Here is a 13,909-nt window from a genome sequence, read left to right on the forward strand (position 1 = left end):
TTTTTTCCTGGAGTTTCCCGGGAGGAGGAGCAGGACGCAGAGGTGGGCCTTGTGAACAGTCTTCTGCTTTCTTTATCCAAACATGGATTTCTCTGGCCTAATCTTCACATCCCTGACCAGTGCCCAGGGCGGAGGGAGGGAGGACCGAGTTCTTCTCGCGGTCAGGAGAGCACTGGGTGTGAGTTAGAAAGTGATGTGGATGAGGGGCCGTGTCTGGCTTGCTGGGTGACCGGGGCAAGCCCACCCCAGACTGAGGTTCAGTTTCCCCACTTGGAAAATGAGGGTCTGTGGGCTGGGAGCCCTGCACTGCCTCCCCTGACGCTCTTCATCTTGAGCACGGGCAGCATGGCTCACCTTACTTCTCCCCGCATCAGATGGCCAGGCAGGGGCTTGGTCCCCTACTTTATAGTTGTGGAGACAGACTCAGGGGTGGTGTGCTCCACCTGGCCAATCAGGCAGGGTGGGCGGGGCTCCAGGCCTCCGGATTCCTGCTGGCTCGGTAGCCTTCATCCTGGCCCAGGCTGTGGTGTGTGTCTCTAGGCAAGTCACTGCTCCTCTCTGGGCCTCTGACTCTCCCAGCCACTGAGGGGTTGCCGGGCTTCGGTCACGGGATTCCGGAGGCCTCTGGCTTCTTCTGCCTGAGGCGTCCCCTGCAGGATCCGCGCCCCCTACCGGAAAGCGCTTTGCGGAGGGGCTGTGGAGGGTGTGTCTGGATTCCCAGACTCTCACCCTCTCTTTCCCTTGGCTCTGCTCTCGCCTGCAGGATGAGCTCATCTTGTGACCTCCCACTGCGGGAGACCCCAGCCTCTATGCATCCCCCTGCCTGGGGTCCCACGGCCATGCTGCTCTGCTCCCCCTCCCCCATGGAAGCCGAGACAAGGGAATTATTTTTGGAACAGCAGCAGTTACACAACAAATGAATGATTTATCTTTGGGCTTGGAGGAGAGGAAGCATTTTGCTGGGCATCTTAATTCTTCTCTGGATTGGAGGGTGGCTGCTTGGGTACGTGGCCACGCGTGTGTGGGCCTGTTGTCATACACAAGACTGCAGGTGTGCGTGTGTGTATACACCTGTCGACGTGAGCATGCCGTGGAGTTCTGGCTCATGTGGGGGCCTGTGGGTCTTTGTGCAGGCAGGTGGACGAGTGTGGACACTAGCGTGCTGGGGCGTGTTTGTGTGTGTGTGCGCGCATGTGTGTGTATGCACCTGGCCTGTTAACTCTCCAGTCTCCCTTCTTTGCCCACTGGCTCCAGACTCTATCCCCTCCTCCCTCCCCCTCCCTTGTTTCTTTGGTCTCCCTCCTTCCATGTCCTGTGGCCCCCTCCTCCCCCTCTTGCCACCCACCACCCCCCTTCTTTTATGTAACAGGGACCCAGAGTGCTGCTGGCGCAGGAACCCCCGGGAGGGGGTGGAAAAGGGACTGGGGGCCTGCACTGGAGCATAGTGGGGTTGCTCTGAGCCTTCACACTGATCTCTCACCCCCTCTTGGTGCTGCCTTTCAGGAACCAGGTGACAGATGGGTCTCTTCCTTCCTGTCCCCGTCTCTCGCGCTCCCCCCTCAGAGCTCCAGTCTCCAGCCTCCCGTGGGAATCGTCTGAAGTTCTGAGCCCAGAACCCCAGGGGGAAGAGGAGGAGGAGGGAGAGGAAGGCAAGCCTTAAGAGCCCGGGCACCCTCCCGGCAGGAGAGGAGCACCTCGGGGAAGCAGACTGTGGGGCCTGTAGCCCCCGTGGCCCTGGCCTGGCCGTGGCGCCCGGCTCCTGCGGGTAGCACCCCGGCAGGCCCCCGACAGTTGGCACCGGCTCTGCCTGCCTCGCTTGGGGCCCCCAAGCTGGGGGTCGCCCCCAAGATGGTGGCGGCCCCAGGGAGGACTGTGCTGCCGGCCCCAGCCTCTGGCCGCTAGGCCACCTGCGCCCCGGCCCCCGACCCCAAGCCCGGCCTGTGAGGAGGCCGCGGCCGGAGCCATGCTGCGCCTGGGGCTGTGCGCGGCCGCGCTGCTGTGCGTGTGCCGGCCGGGCGCCGTGCGCGCCGACTGCTGGCTCATCGAGGGCGACAAGGGCTACGTGTGGCTGGCCATCTGCAGCCAGAACCAGCCGCCCTACGAGACCATCCCGCAGCACATCAACAGCACCGTGCACGACCTGCGGCTCAACGAGAACAAGCTCAAGGCCGTGCTCTACTCCTCGCTCAACCGCTTCGGGAACCTCACCGACCTCAACCTCACCAAGAACGAGATCTCCTACATCGAGGACGGTGCCTTCCTGGGCCAGTCGAGCCTGCAGGTGCTGCAGCTGGGCTACAACAAGCTGAGCAACCTGACCGAGGGCATGCTGCGCGGCATGGGCCGCCTGCAGTTCCTCTTCGTGCAGCACAACCTCATCGAGGTGGTGACGCCCGCCGCCTTCTCCGAGTGCCCGAGCCTCATCAGCATCGACCTGTCCTCCAACCGCCTCAGCCGCCTCGACGGCGCCACCTTCGCCAGCCTGGCCAGCCTCATGGTGTGCGAGCTGGCCGGCAACCCCTTCAACTGCGAGTGCGACCTCTTCGGCTTCCTGGCCTGGCTCGTGGTCTTCAACAACGTCACGAAGAACTACGACCGCCTGCAGTGCGAGTCTCCGCGCGAGTTCGCCGGCTACCCGCTGCTGGTGCCCCGGCCCTACCACAGCCTCAACGCCATCACCGTGCTGCAGGCCAAGTGCCGCAACGGCTCGCTGCCCGCCCGGCCCGCCAGCCACCCCACGCCCTACTCCACCGACGCCCAGAGGGAGCCCGACGAGAACTCGGGCTTCAGCCCCGACGAGATCCTTTCGGTGGAGCCACCGGCCTCGTCCACCACGGACGCCTCGGCGGGGCCGGCCATCAAGCTGCACCACGTCACCTTCACCTCGGCCACCCTGGTGGTCATCATCCCGCACCCCTACAGCAAGATGTACGTCCTGGTTCAGTACAACAACAGCTACTTCTCCGACGTCATGACGCTCAAGAACAAGAAGGAGATCGTGACGCTGGACAAGCTGCGGGCGCACACCGAGTACACCTTCTGCGTGACCTCGCTGCGCAACAGCCGCCGCTTCAACCACACCTGCCTGACCTTCACCACCAGGGACCCGGTCCCGGGCGACCTGGCGCCCAGCACCTCCACCACCACCCATTACATCATGACCATCCTGGGCTGCCTCTTCGGCATGGTCATCGTGCTGGGAGCCGTCTACTACTGCCTGCGCAAGCGGCGCATGCAGGAGGAGAAGCAGAAGTCGGTCAAGGTCAAGAAAACCATCCTGGAGATGCGCTACGGGGCCGACGTGGATGCCGGCTCCGTCGTCCACGCCGCTCAGAAGCTGGGCGAGCCCCCTGTGCTGCCCGTGTCCCGAATGTCCTCCATCCCCTCCATGATCGGGGAGAAGCCCACCACCTCCAAGGGGCTGGAAGCTGGGCTGGACACGCCCAAGGTGGCCACCAAGGGCAACTACATCGAGGTGCGCACGGGCACGGGCGGCGATGGCCTGGCCCGGCCCGAGGATGACCTCCCGGAGCTGGAGAACGGCCAGGGCTCGGCCGCCGAGATCTCCACCATCGCCAAGGAGGTGGACAAGGTCAACCAGATCATTAACAATTGCATCGATGCCCTAAAGTTGGACTCGGCCTCTTTCCTGGGGAGTGGCAGCGGTGGCGGGGACCCTGAGATGGCCTTCGAATGCCAGTCCCTCCCTGCGGCCTCCACCACCTCCTCGACTGCCACCCCTGGGGGGCTGGAGCGGCCCAGCTTCCTCTCACCTCCCTACAAGGAGAGTTCCCATCACCCGCTGCAGCGCCAGCTGAGCGCTGATGCCGCCGTGGCCCGCAAGACCTGCAGCGTCTCCTCCAGCGGCTCCGTCAAGAGCGCCAAGGTCTTCAGCCTGGACGTGCCGGATCATCCGGCCGCCGCGGGGCTGGCCAAGGGCGACTCCAAGTACATCGAGAAGGGCAGCCCCCTAAACAGCCCGCTGGACCGGCTCCCGCTGGTGCCAGCGAGCAGCAGCGGGGGCGGCGGCGGCGGCGGCATCCACCACCTGGAGGTGAAACCCGCCTACCACTGCAGCGAGCACCGGCACAGCTTCCCGGCCCTGTACTACGAGGAGGGCGCCGACAGCCTGAGCCAGCGCGTGTCCTTCCTCAAGCCGCTGACCCGCACCAAGCGGGACTCCACCTACTCGCAGCTCTCCCCCAGACACTACTACTCAGGTTACTCCTCCAGCCCTGAGTACTCATCCGAGAGCACGCACAAGATCTGGGAGCGCTTCCGGCCCTACAAGAAGCACCACCGGGAGGAGGTGTACATGGCCGCCGGCCACGCCCTGCGCAAGAAGGTCCAGTTCGCCAAGGACGAGGACCTGCACGACATCCTCGATTACTGGAAGGGGGTCTCGGCCCAGCAGAAGCTGTGACCCTCTCCTCCCTGGTGAGGTTGGAGGGGGAGGGCCAGGGGCACGCGGGGAAGGGCCCGGGCGGCCGGGCGGGGCGCGCTGGGGGCCGAGGCCAAGGAGTGGACGTACACGCACACCCGCACGCACGCACCCACGCACACACCTGACCACCACCTGACTGTGAACCACCACCACCCGACAATACCGGACGGGAAAACAAAGACATGTTCACCTTAAAGTTTACACACTGATACTGAAACCAGTCGTCTCTACTGTGCTGCCCAGGGACTCTGCCGGGGTGTGCGTGCTGGGTGGGGCCGGCGGGCAGGCGAGGAAGCCAAAAGAGGGGGTGGGGTCTGGGGCTCTGGGACTAGGGACAGGTTTGGGGGCAAAGGAGCCCGGGGCGGGGATGGGCCGAAGCCCCCCCTGGGGCAGGGAGCGGGTCCCCCCGGCTGGGGGACAGGTCACGTGGAGATTTAGTAGAAGGTGGACAGTGGGCATCGTTTCCGTCCTTTGTGGATGGGGAAACCGAGGCCCAGAGAAGAGAATTGCTAACCCCAGGGTCACGTGGCAGGCGAGAGTCAGTCTCCCAACTCCCCGGCCCAGTGCAATCCCCCAGCCCCAGGAGCTCTCCCGGGGCCCTCACCCTCGGTTCACCCACTACCTGTTCTAGAGCTGTGGTCTCCTGGGGCTGTGGCACGTGAGAATCAGGCGGGTGCTTTTCCTTTCTAGAAAGCCCCATGGCCACGTCCCCCCCTTCCCGAGCGTGGAGCTGTGATTCATCACGTACAGGGGCCTCTGCACCATACACACTCCCCCCTCCCCCCAACCCCCGCCGCCAGCACCCAGGAGAGGTGGGAGGTCCTGTGGACAGGGGAGGAGCAGGTACGGGGACGGTCCACCGGCCCCCTTCAAGTGTCTTCCAAGTAGCCTGAGGGCTGCCGATGGGGTCTGAGGAGAGCGGCTGAGCCAGCAGCCACCGCGTCTCAGGTGCAGGCCCCATGCCCTGGCCCCCCAGCCTCTCTGGGCCTCCAGGAGCCCTGCTCGTCCCAGAAGGGCAGCAGTATACTGTGATGCCTGGGAGCAGTGGGGAGGTGGGATCTAACAGGGGCCTTCCTTCCTCTGCCCCCGCATCCTGGCCTCCCACCGGCCCGATCCCCCCTCCCCCTCCCCGCCACGGCCCTCGGGGCAGCATCTCAGCCTGCCCAGAGGAAGGAGGGCTTTCCGGAGCTTTTCCACTCACCCCCTCTTGGTTGCCCATCCCTGCCCCACCCCCCTGGCCTGAGGGGCTCCCATGTTTCCCTGAAAATGGCCACTCCTCCCTTGCTGACCCCCATCCTACATCGAACAAAGCACAAATGGTGAGCACTCCCACCTCACCCCTGCTGGGAAGGAGCAGGCTGGATTCCCGGGGCCCCTCCCGTCCCTGGCCAGCCTCTGTCGCCATGGCAACCCAGAGCCTGGCAGTTGGGACCGTTGGCCTCTTGGGGGTTCTCTCTGTCAGTGTGGGTGGTAGAGGGCGGTGAGAGAGGGCAGGGCCAGAGGGGTTGGCTGCCTTTCTCAAGAGCTAGGGGCTTCCTGGGGCGCTGTAAGGGGGTGGGTCTGGGCTCCTGAGACCGTGGGGTCTTGAACTGTCAGGGTGCTGAGGGGCTGGAGTCGGCCGTCCCTTCCCCTGTGGATGGGAGGTGGGCCCGTGGGGGGCGGAGACACTGTAGCTTTGCCTACCTGCCAGTGTGCCCCTTGGTGCCTCACCCACCGCAGGCGGGGATGGAGCCCACTTGGCTCTCCCCACCCTCCTGCCTTTGGCCTGTCACCCAGTTGGGTTTCTTGAGATTTGGGGAGTGTGACCGTGGGGTGAGGGTGGTTGCTGGGAGGGGACCAGACCTGCACTGCGGGGGGCATTCTGACAGGGAAGCTATAGTGCCGTTCCCCTAGGATCTGGGGGAGGACCGTGGAGGGCGAGGGGACCTCAGGGCTCAACCCAGCCCCTCTCACACCTACTTGGGGCACGGACCAAGCCCGGGGCTCACTTTGGGGGTGACGTTTGCAAGGAAAGGACTGTTCTCCTGGGGAGTGGAGGGGAGGGCGCCAGCATGGATGTGCAGAGCAGACCTCCCCCGGCTCCCCAAATCCTGCCCCCCAGCCCCTCCTCAGACCGGATTGGGAAAACAGAAAAGCAAGCAGGCCGAGAAGCCAGTGATGTGAGGAAGCAGATTCCCTGTTATATTTGCATGACGATTTTACTGTATTTTTCTGAGCAAACATCTGTCGTGTATGTGCCAGTTTGTCCAGACTCCCTTGCCCCCCTCCCCCCCGCCCCCCCCATTCCCACAGTCCCTCTGTTGTGATCTGACAAGCAGCTCTTGAAACGTGGGGACGGGCCAGCTCTGCAAAAGACCCAAAACAGGTACCAGCGAAACACAGCCCCCGCCCCACACCCGCCTCCTATCTTTCCGGATGTTGGGCCCACAAGTGCCGCCTCCTCTCCTCCCACGTGGCCTCGCCCCTAGGCCTCTTCCTTGCTCGGGAAGGACAGCCCCGGGCAAGGGGGCGTGGGGGGACCTCTCCTCTGTCCCACTTGCTCCCATTTTGCAGATGAGGAAGTCGGGGCCCCCGAAGAGGGAGGGGGTCTGGTGATTTGGCTGCCGGCTGGGGAGGGTCAGGCACACTGCTGAGTACAGGAAGCCCAGAGCTTGGGGCTTCATGGGTGGCCCTACGGGGAGGTTTGGGGCCCTGAGGGAGGAACCTATAGGCGGAGGGGTCCCCCCGTGACGTTGGCCTGGCCTCACTGGAGACAGAGCCGCCTTCGTTCCCCCATCATTCCTGGTTGAAGATGACCTATAAAAACCTCGGACAGGCCGGCTTCAGGGCGCTCTAAAGGATAGATCTCCATCTTAACCACAAGGGTCTTCCACTCCCAGGAGGTGAACCGACATTCACAGCCCAGGTCGTACAGATCTTTGAGGAAGAAGACGGTCCCCCAGCTGCCCAGGCCAGGCCGTAGCTCTGGGGAGGGGGCCGCTGCACTGTAGCTCACCCTGGAGGCCTTCCTGCGTCTGTGTCCTGTGTCCTGTTCAGGATAATTTTTCCTCGGGGGGCGGGCAGGGCGAAATAGTCACGAAAGTCAAATGAACATTTATGTCAAGGAGTCTGGCTGGCCCCGGTCCTGTGTTTGTAATGGAGGTGAGCACGGTGGACCTGGGCCATGGCCTGGGCGGGCCAGGAGGGCAGGTAACCAGGAGAGAAGGGAAGGTACCGGGGAGGAGGAACGAGGGACCTGGTGGAGTGGAGGGGGCGAGCCAGCTGGAGGAGATGTGAGTGCCGCATCCTGGACCTCCTGGGACCTGCCTTGGGTCGTGCCCAGGCTTGCCATCCCTTATCACAGAATCTCTCGAGCCTTCTGGGCGCCTGTTCCTGGGAAGGGGCACCCGTGGGTCCACGCTGTCCTGGAGAGCACAGGTAGGGGCCGCGAACCCTCTGTTGGAGCTAATGGCCTTCCAGAAGTGAAAAGCGGAGGTCTGGCAGGAAGAAAGCTTAGTCTGGGGCGGCCGCCTCCTTGGGGGTCCCAGGCTTGTTTCTCCCCTCTGCAGGAGGGGCCTGTATTGGCCACCCGAAGGCCCCTCGTCTCTGACCCCTCCTAGGGGACAGAGCAGGAAGACGGTGGTGGCGTGTGTCCAGGCCAGGAAAGGACTGTGTGCGGGGCAGTGGGAGTGGAAAGACCCGCTTGGGGAGAGTAGGTCTGGAGAGCCCTAGAGAGGCAGGGTGAAGAGGCTGGGCCTGGCCGAGGGGCTCTGATGGTTCCCAGCAGGAAGTCGCTCACCTGCCCCACTCCACGTCCTGGACATTTAACAGAGGGGGAAACAGAGGCACAGGAAGGGGAAGGAAAGAAAGCTTCTAAGGTCTCGAAACCAGTTAAAGACAGACTGAGGCCAGGAAAGGGGCCCGGGCATGGGAGACAAGAGTGACAGGTCCTGGCTTATAAGGGGCCTACATGCAGTGACGGGACAACCTCAAACTGTTCCCCAGTGATGGGCACTGCACGGAGAATTAAAATAGGGCGACGGAGGGTAAGGGCCTTGGGGAGCCCTCAGGGCAGGGGTGACCGGCAGCCGAGCTCTCTGAACGACAGAGTCTGAGGACTAGACTGCTGGCCGAGGGAGGATGAGACGGGAGTGGGAGGGAGTAGGGTAGGAGGAGCTGGGTGTCCCCAAGTACCTCCTCGGGTGCCCCCCACTCCCCTGGCCCTGCCCTGCGAGGACCCCACGGCTTAGCAGCATCCCACCCCATTCCTGAGGGAGCGGGGCTCTGTTTCCGGAGGGGGGGTTGGGTGGTCAAGGCATGGGGAAGCCCTGGGGTGTCCGGCCCCCACGGGGCTTAAGGGGCAGGGCTGAAGCTTGCCCGCCAGGCCAGTGTGAAGGTTGGGGCTCGCCTGACCACAACGCTGATCTCCTCTCTGCCAAGACTTCTGCTCCACGGCCACCTGTCCATCCTCCCACCTTTAAGGCAGAACCAGTGTTTAGACTCCTGTTCTCACGCCTGCTCCAGAGTCCCCCCTGTTAAAGGTACACCTCTGCTGCCCAGCAGTAGGGAGAGGAAGGGGGGTCGAATGGGGTGCGGGGAGAGGGTCTGAACGGCCTCTCCTTCCCCTGCCTGTCGCCAAACAAGCACAGGGCTGGGGAGGGCCGAGGGGCCCACTCTTGGTTCCTCCCTCCCCAAGGAGCCGCCAGCCCCTCGGCCCTGCCCTGCCGCCTGGCACCTGGTTTGGGTCTGCAGAGTTGGGCTCCTGGCCCCGGGCTACGAACCTGTGAACCCTAGCTGTGTGTGGACCCTTCCTCCCTCGGTGGGGCCTGAACTGTCCTTTTCTTCTTTTCGGGGTCGGGTGGGGGGGAAACTTCATTTATTTTCTCTTCCCTATATCTGCCTCCCCTTCCTCCCGATTTCCTGTTTTAAACCGAATGGCACGAAATTGTTTTCCTCAACTCGGAGATTCCTGTATGGAGAGAATCAATTTCTATATTTGCAATAAATTTCTTATTTAAAACAACAGGGCCAAGGTCTTTGTTGAATGCCGACCCCTCCCTCTGCAAGTTGGAGTCTCAGCGCCTCCAGTTTCTGGTGCCTGGTTTCCGTCTCCCTTTCTCACCAGAGCCTCACACTCAGGGTTATGGCAATGCCTGCCCCTGGTCAAGGAAAAAAGAAGTGTGTCCGCCAGACAGGGTGGGCCAGCAGGGAACTGAAGTGTCAGTGTGCCTCTAACCGCCAAGCCTAGCCGGCAGGGGGGCCTCGTGGCCTCTCCCCGCTGGAAACCTGGCAGCCCGTATGCCATGTGCCCCCGCTCCCCTTCCTGGTGTCCTGGCCTCCATCCCTGGATCCAGACCTTAGGGGTGGAGGGGCATTGGGGCATCACTTAAGTCTCAGCTGATTCCTGGGATTACGCCACCTAGTCAGTATCCGAGGGCCCCAGTTTCTCATACGCCTGCCTCTAACTGCCCGCAGAGGGTTGGGGTGATGCGGGAGGACCCTAAGCAGGTCCCCTGGCCTTACCGAGGACAACTTCCAGACTGCCTGCCTCTTCCAGCCCGTCTGCTGTCCTTTCCTCGCTGGGCCCCCGACCTGGGCCCCCTTACCTGCCTGTCCCCCGCCCTCCCCGCGCCACCAGTCTGCTGCCCTTTTCTCCACAGCTGTCAACCACCCCTGCGCCTTCTCAGGGATCCAGAGATGTCTCTCTGGGCAGGCATGGAGCTCGGGCCCTCATCTAGTGACCTCAGGCTGAACTGCCAAACGTTCGCTCGGGCGGGGGGAGCCTGGAGCCCACCTCCAAGCCCCAGCCTCCGTGTCTTCCCAGGAGGCAGAGCCCCTCCCCCTCTCTTCCCAGACCCCTGCTCTCCAACTGCTGCAGACCCTCCCCTGGGCAGCCCCTGGGTTCAGCCCGGATTGCTACAGGGGCACTTGGAGTGGCCTCCCAGGCACTGAGCTCTTCCCCCGCGAGTGATGCCACACGGAGGCATTCGGCAGGCCCCGCCCCGGGGTCAGCAGTCCCTGTGGCCCTGGTGGCTCTTGGCCCATGGACCCTTCCTGATACCTTTTGCCTCCCTGGGAGTTGGTGTGGACTGGGGGGAGGGGCTCCTTGGAAGGGCCCAGGCTGGAGCCTCAGCTGGCCTCCTGTCCCCTCCAAGCTGCCCTCAAGCCGCCTCAGTGCTGCTGTCCCAAGTTGGCCGCAGCCTGGGCCGTGGTCTCCCTCTGCTCACTGGCTCTTCCCAAGCAGCTCGTGTCCTGCTTCCTGAGGGAAGTTTCACTGTGAACTTGCACCGTGGTGGGGTGGGGGGCAGGTTTGTGGGGGAGGGTTCAGAGGAGCAGGTATTGGAATCTCACAAGTTCCGTCATCTCAGGTCTGCAGTTGGGACTGGCCTAGGGTCCCCCAGCCTGGCTCAGGCTCAGGCTCACCCAGCCCAGCTGCCTTCCCCTTGCCATCCACGAGGCCTCCCCAGGCCATTGTTGTGAGGATGGGGGTCTGCTACCCCTTCTTCCAGGATAGCCTTCAAATTCTGCTCCCTGACAGTAGGGTACTTAAGGCGATTTCACAGCAGCGGAGGTGTTTTCCTCAATGTTTTCCAGAATGTGGGGCTGGAGAATCCAGTTGTGAGTCTGAACTTTCTCTTGGCCCCAGCGCACCCCGCTTCCCTGGGTTACGGGTCCCAATGTCAGCTTCTCAGCCCTGCATTTGCAGCCTCCTGCAGGGGTAAGGTCTCAGCCCCCAGGAGCCACCTTCCCAGGGCTCTTTACCTGCAGGAAAGGAGACCTCGTGCCTGATGCAAGTCAGGGCAAAGGTTCTGTGCACGTTCATTGTTCCCCCATCGCCCTCCCGCGGCTCACCCGGTCCCCATTCCTAGCTCTGCTTTCCGCCTTGCTCTTAGGGAACTCAGCTACTGTCTCCTTCCTCGGGCCCTTAGCTCTCGGAGTGTCCTCCCCTTCACCCTTGTCTTTGGCACCAAGACATCCTGATGTGTGAGCCTGGATGGCAGGGTCTCTGGTTAACTCAGGGCTCACCTGCGTCCCCTCGCACTGGTGCCTGGAGGGGTTTGTGACTGGATCTCCACGGTCCATCCTCCACGTGAGGTCCAGGGCTGCCTCTCTGCCTGGCCTGGGTCCCCTTTCTCTTCCGCTAGGCCTGGAACCCCGGCTGGTCTGTCCTCTCTCCTCAGTACCAAGTCTGCCACACCCATTCCTGCCTAGCTCCCCTCGGAACTGGGAGCCCCGCCCCGAATCTCCTTTCTTGGGCTGAAACGGCCCTCCCCAAAGTCCCCGACAGCTTGTCTTGGGTCCTCATGGTTCTTGCCAAACCAAGCAAGATCATGTGTGAGGGAGTCACGGTGACGGGTGGAGACATGGGAAGTTGTAGCCTCTGAAAGTCCTTGTCCTCAAGAGTCTTGCCTTCCCTTTTCCTGACCTCCTCCAACAACTGCCCCTTCCTGTCGTTTGGAGAGCTACCAGAACCTGTAAGGAACCCGCCCACCCTCCCCTTCCTCCAGTCGCTCTTGCAAACAATATTTCTGGCCCCCCTCTATTAGTGAGGCACAATAGCTGTGAACTGATCTACTTTGCCCTGGGCTCTGTTGCAGACAACAGAATTCTCTATAGCTAACTGAGCTGGGGAAGGATTAGAGAGGGGACCAAGAGTCATACAGACTCATCTGGAGGGCTGAAGACCCAGACCCAGACTGGAGTCATACAGACTCATCTGGAGGGCTGAAGACCCAGACTCAGGCTTGTGCTTTGTGGACTCACTTTCTAAGTAACAGCGCAGATCTGGACCACCTAGCAGGCTGCTGCCCCGTGGTCCATTAGCAGGACCCGGGCTGCTGGCGCCAGGACCACAGGAGCCCAGTGGATGCCCGTGGAAGCTGGTGATGGGCTGAAGGTTCCTCTGCTAAGGCAGGGGATGGTCACAGAAGCATACCCTCGGCCTCACTGCCTCCTTCCGCGTCTCTCCAAAGAGTAACCGATCTGCAGACCCGAAACCGCCTGTGACACTCAGCTTCAGGAGGGTCTTGCTTGGTGGTCCATTTTTAGCTTTCTGGCGTCCACAGTGCCAGGAGGACCTCTGCAGGGTGATGGGCCAATCCCACGTATCCATCACACAGACCAAGTTGCATCTGATTCCCACAGCAACCCTGTGAAGTAGGTGCTTTATTTAGCTCTGTTTTGCATTTGAGGAACAGAGTCAGCAACAGGAACTTCCCTGAAGTGGCATTGCTCATCCGGGGCAGCTGGGAGGGAATGCCACCCCATTTGACTCCCATGCTTTACCTGTTCCTCTAGATGGTTTCTTCCAGACATCCCCTCAGGCCAACGTCCAAAGGCCTGAGGCCCAGTTAGGACATGGCAGCATGTCCCAACCTGTAGTCCAGCAGAGAACAGACAGAAGGCCAGCTTTGAAAGAGGCCCAGGGCCTGTGACTGGCCTGAGCCTCGGACTTATGTGAAGATGTCCCAAGCTCTGTCAGACCCTGCATTCCGATTCTTGCTGTTAAAATCCTGGCTACTTCTAAGCTATCTGTTACAAATTCCTCACTTCAAGATGAGACAAATGAAGTCCAGAGAACGGGGAATGGGGAGAGCCTTTCCGGTCATAGGGAGCGTGGCATGACCTGGGAGGACGGAGGCCGGGCCTTAAAATATTTCGATTAGGCCCGAGACATGGGAAGGAAAGGAGGCAGAGGTCAGGACCAGGGTCAAGAGGGGCCCTGCCCTGGGCCGTGCACATCAGAGGGCCTACTTTGACCTGCTTCTGCCCCCGCCCCCCGTTTCTCCCTGCAGGGCGATGAGTCTGCAAGGCCAACATGTGCATGCCCAGGGCCTCCTCATTTCTAGACCCTGTTCAAAATACCTGGGATCCCCGGGACTGTCTGCCCAGGTGGCCTTAGGTCTGCTTCCAGGATCTGCCTTTCCAAGGGCGGACAGGGCCACCCATGTGGGCACAAGAGATGGCCAAGGGGTAGCCGTGTGTGGGAAGTGCGGGCAGAGCCTAGATGTGTGGGCTGGGGGGCTACGTGCATGCACGTGAGACCCCTTAAGTTGTGGGACAGCTCTGGAGTGAGAAGAGAAGGGGTGTGCGGTGGGCCAGAAAACAGGGGCTTGCTTTCCCTGAGCTGCCTCATTCAACGAGTCCAAGAATTTGAATTCAGATCTGTTGTAGGTCATTATGAGGCATGTTTGTCAAAGCAGGAGGATGTGCTAATGATTTCTTAGCTTGATGTGTCCCTTAAATATTTAGACTTAAAGTATTTGAGCTTCCCCTTGAGCTTCCCTTTGAGCTTGCCCAGGTCTTGCAAGCACTGGGGGAGGGGCGGGGAGGGGCTGGGCTTCAGGATTAAGGGAGCCCTCGGGGAAGGGTTGGGGGAGGGACCCACTGTTTGGAGGAAAAAGCTCAATAAATGGCTTTGGATGAGGAAATGGTTTTGCTTTTTTGTGTCCGGGCCGGAGCAGGGTGGGCTTGAAGGCCAGTCAC

At 61.9% G+C, this 13,909-nt stretch overlaps 1 protein-coding gene across 13 annotated transcripts in view; it reads left to right on the plus strand.

Annotated features, from left to right (window-relative positions):
• ELFN2 (extracellular leucine rich repeat and fibronectin type III domain containing 2) overlaps window positions 1-9,448 on the plus strand; it is a 57,443-nt gene extending 47,995 nt beyond the window's left edge. For 12 of the 13 annotated variants that reach the window (XM_060305642.1, XM_060305640.1, XM_070046405.1 and 9 more), the window contains one exon: window positions 1,504-9,448. In XM_060305642.1, coding sequence (XP_060161625.1) covers window positions 1,964-4,423 — 2,460 coding nt within the window. In that variant the 5' untranslated portion in view covers window positions 1,504-1,963 and the 3' untranslated portion in view covers window positions 4,424-9,448. Of the gene's footprint in view, window positions 1-763; window positions 1,004-1,503 lie in introns of all 13 variants that reach the window. The other variant, XM_070046404.1, reaches the window with a different exon arrangement.
• The last annotated feature ends 4,461 nt before the right edge of the window (window positions 9,449-13,909 follow it).

This window comes from Globicephala melas, chromosome 10 (assembly GCF_963455315.2).
Source record: "Globicephala melas chromosome 10, mGloMel1.2, whole genome shotgun sequence".
NCBI lineage: Eukaryota > Metazoa > Chordata > Mammalia > Artiodactyla > Delphinidae > Globicephala > Globicephala melas.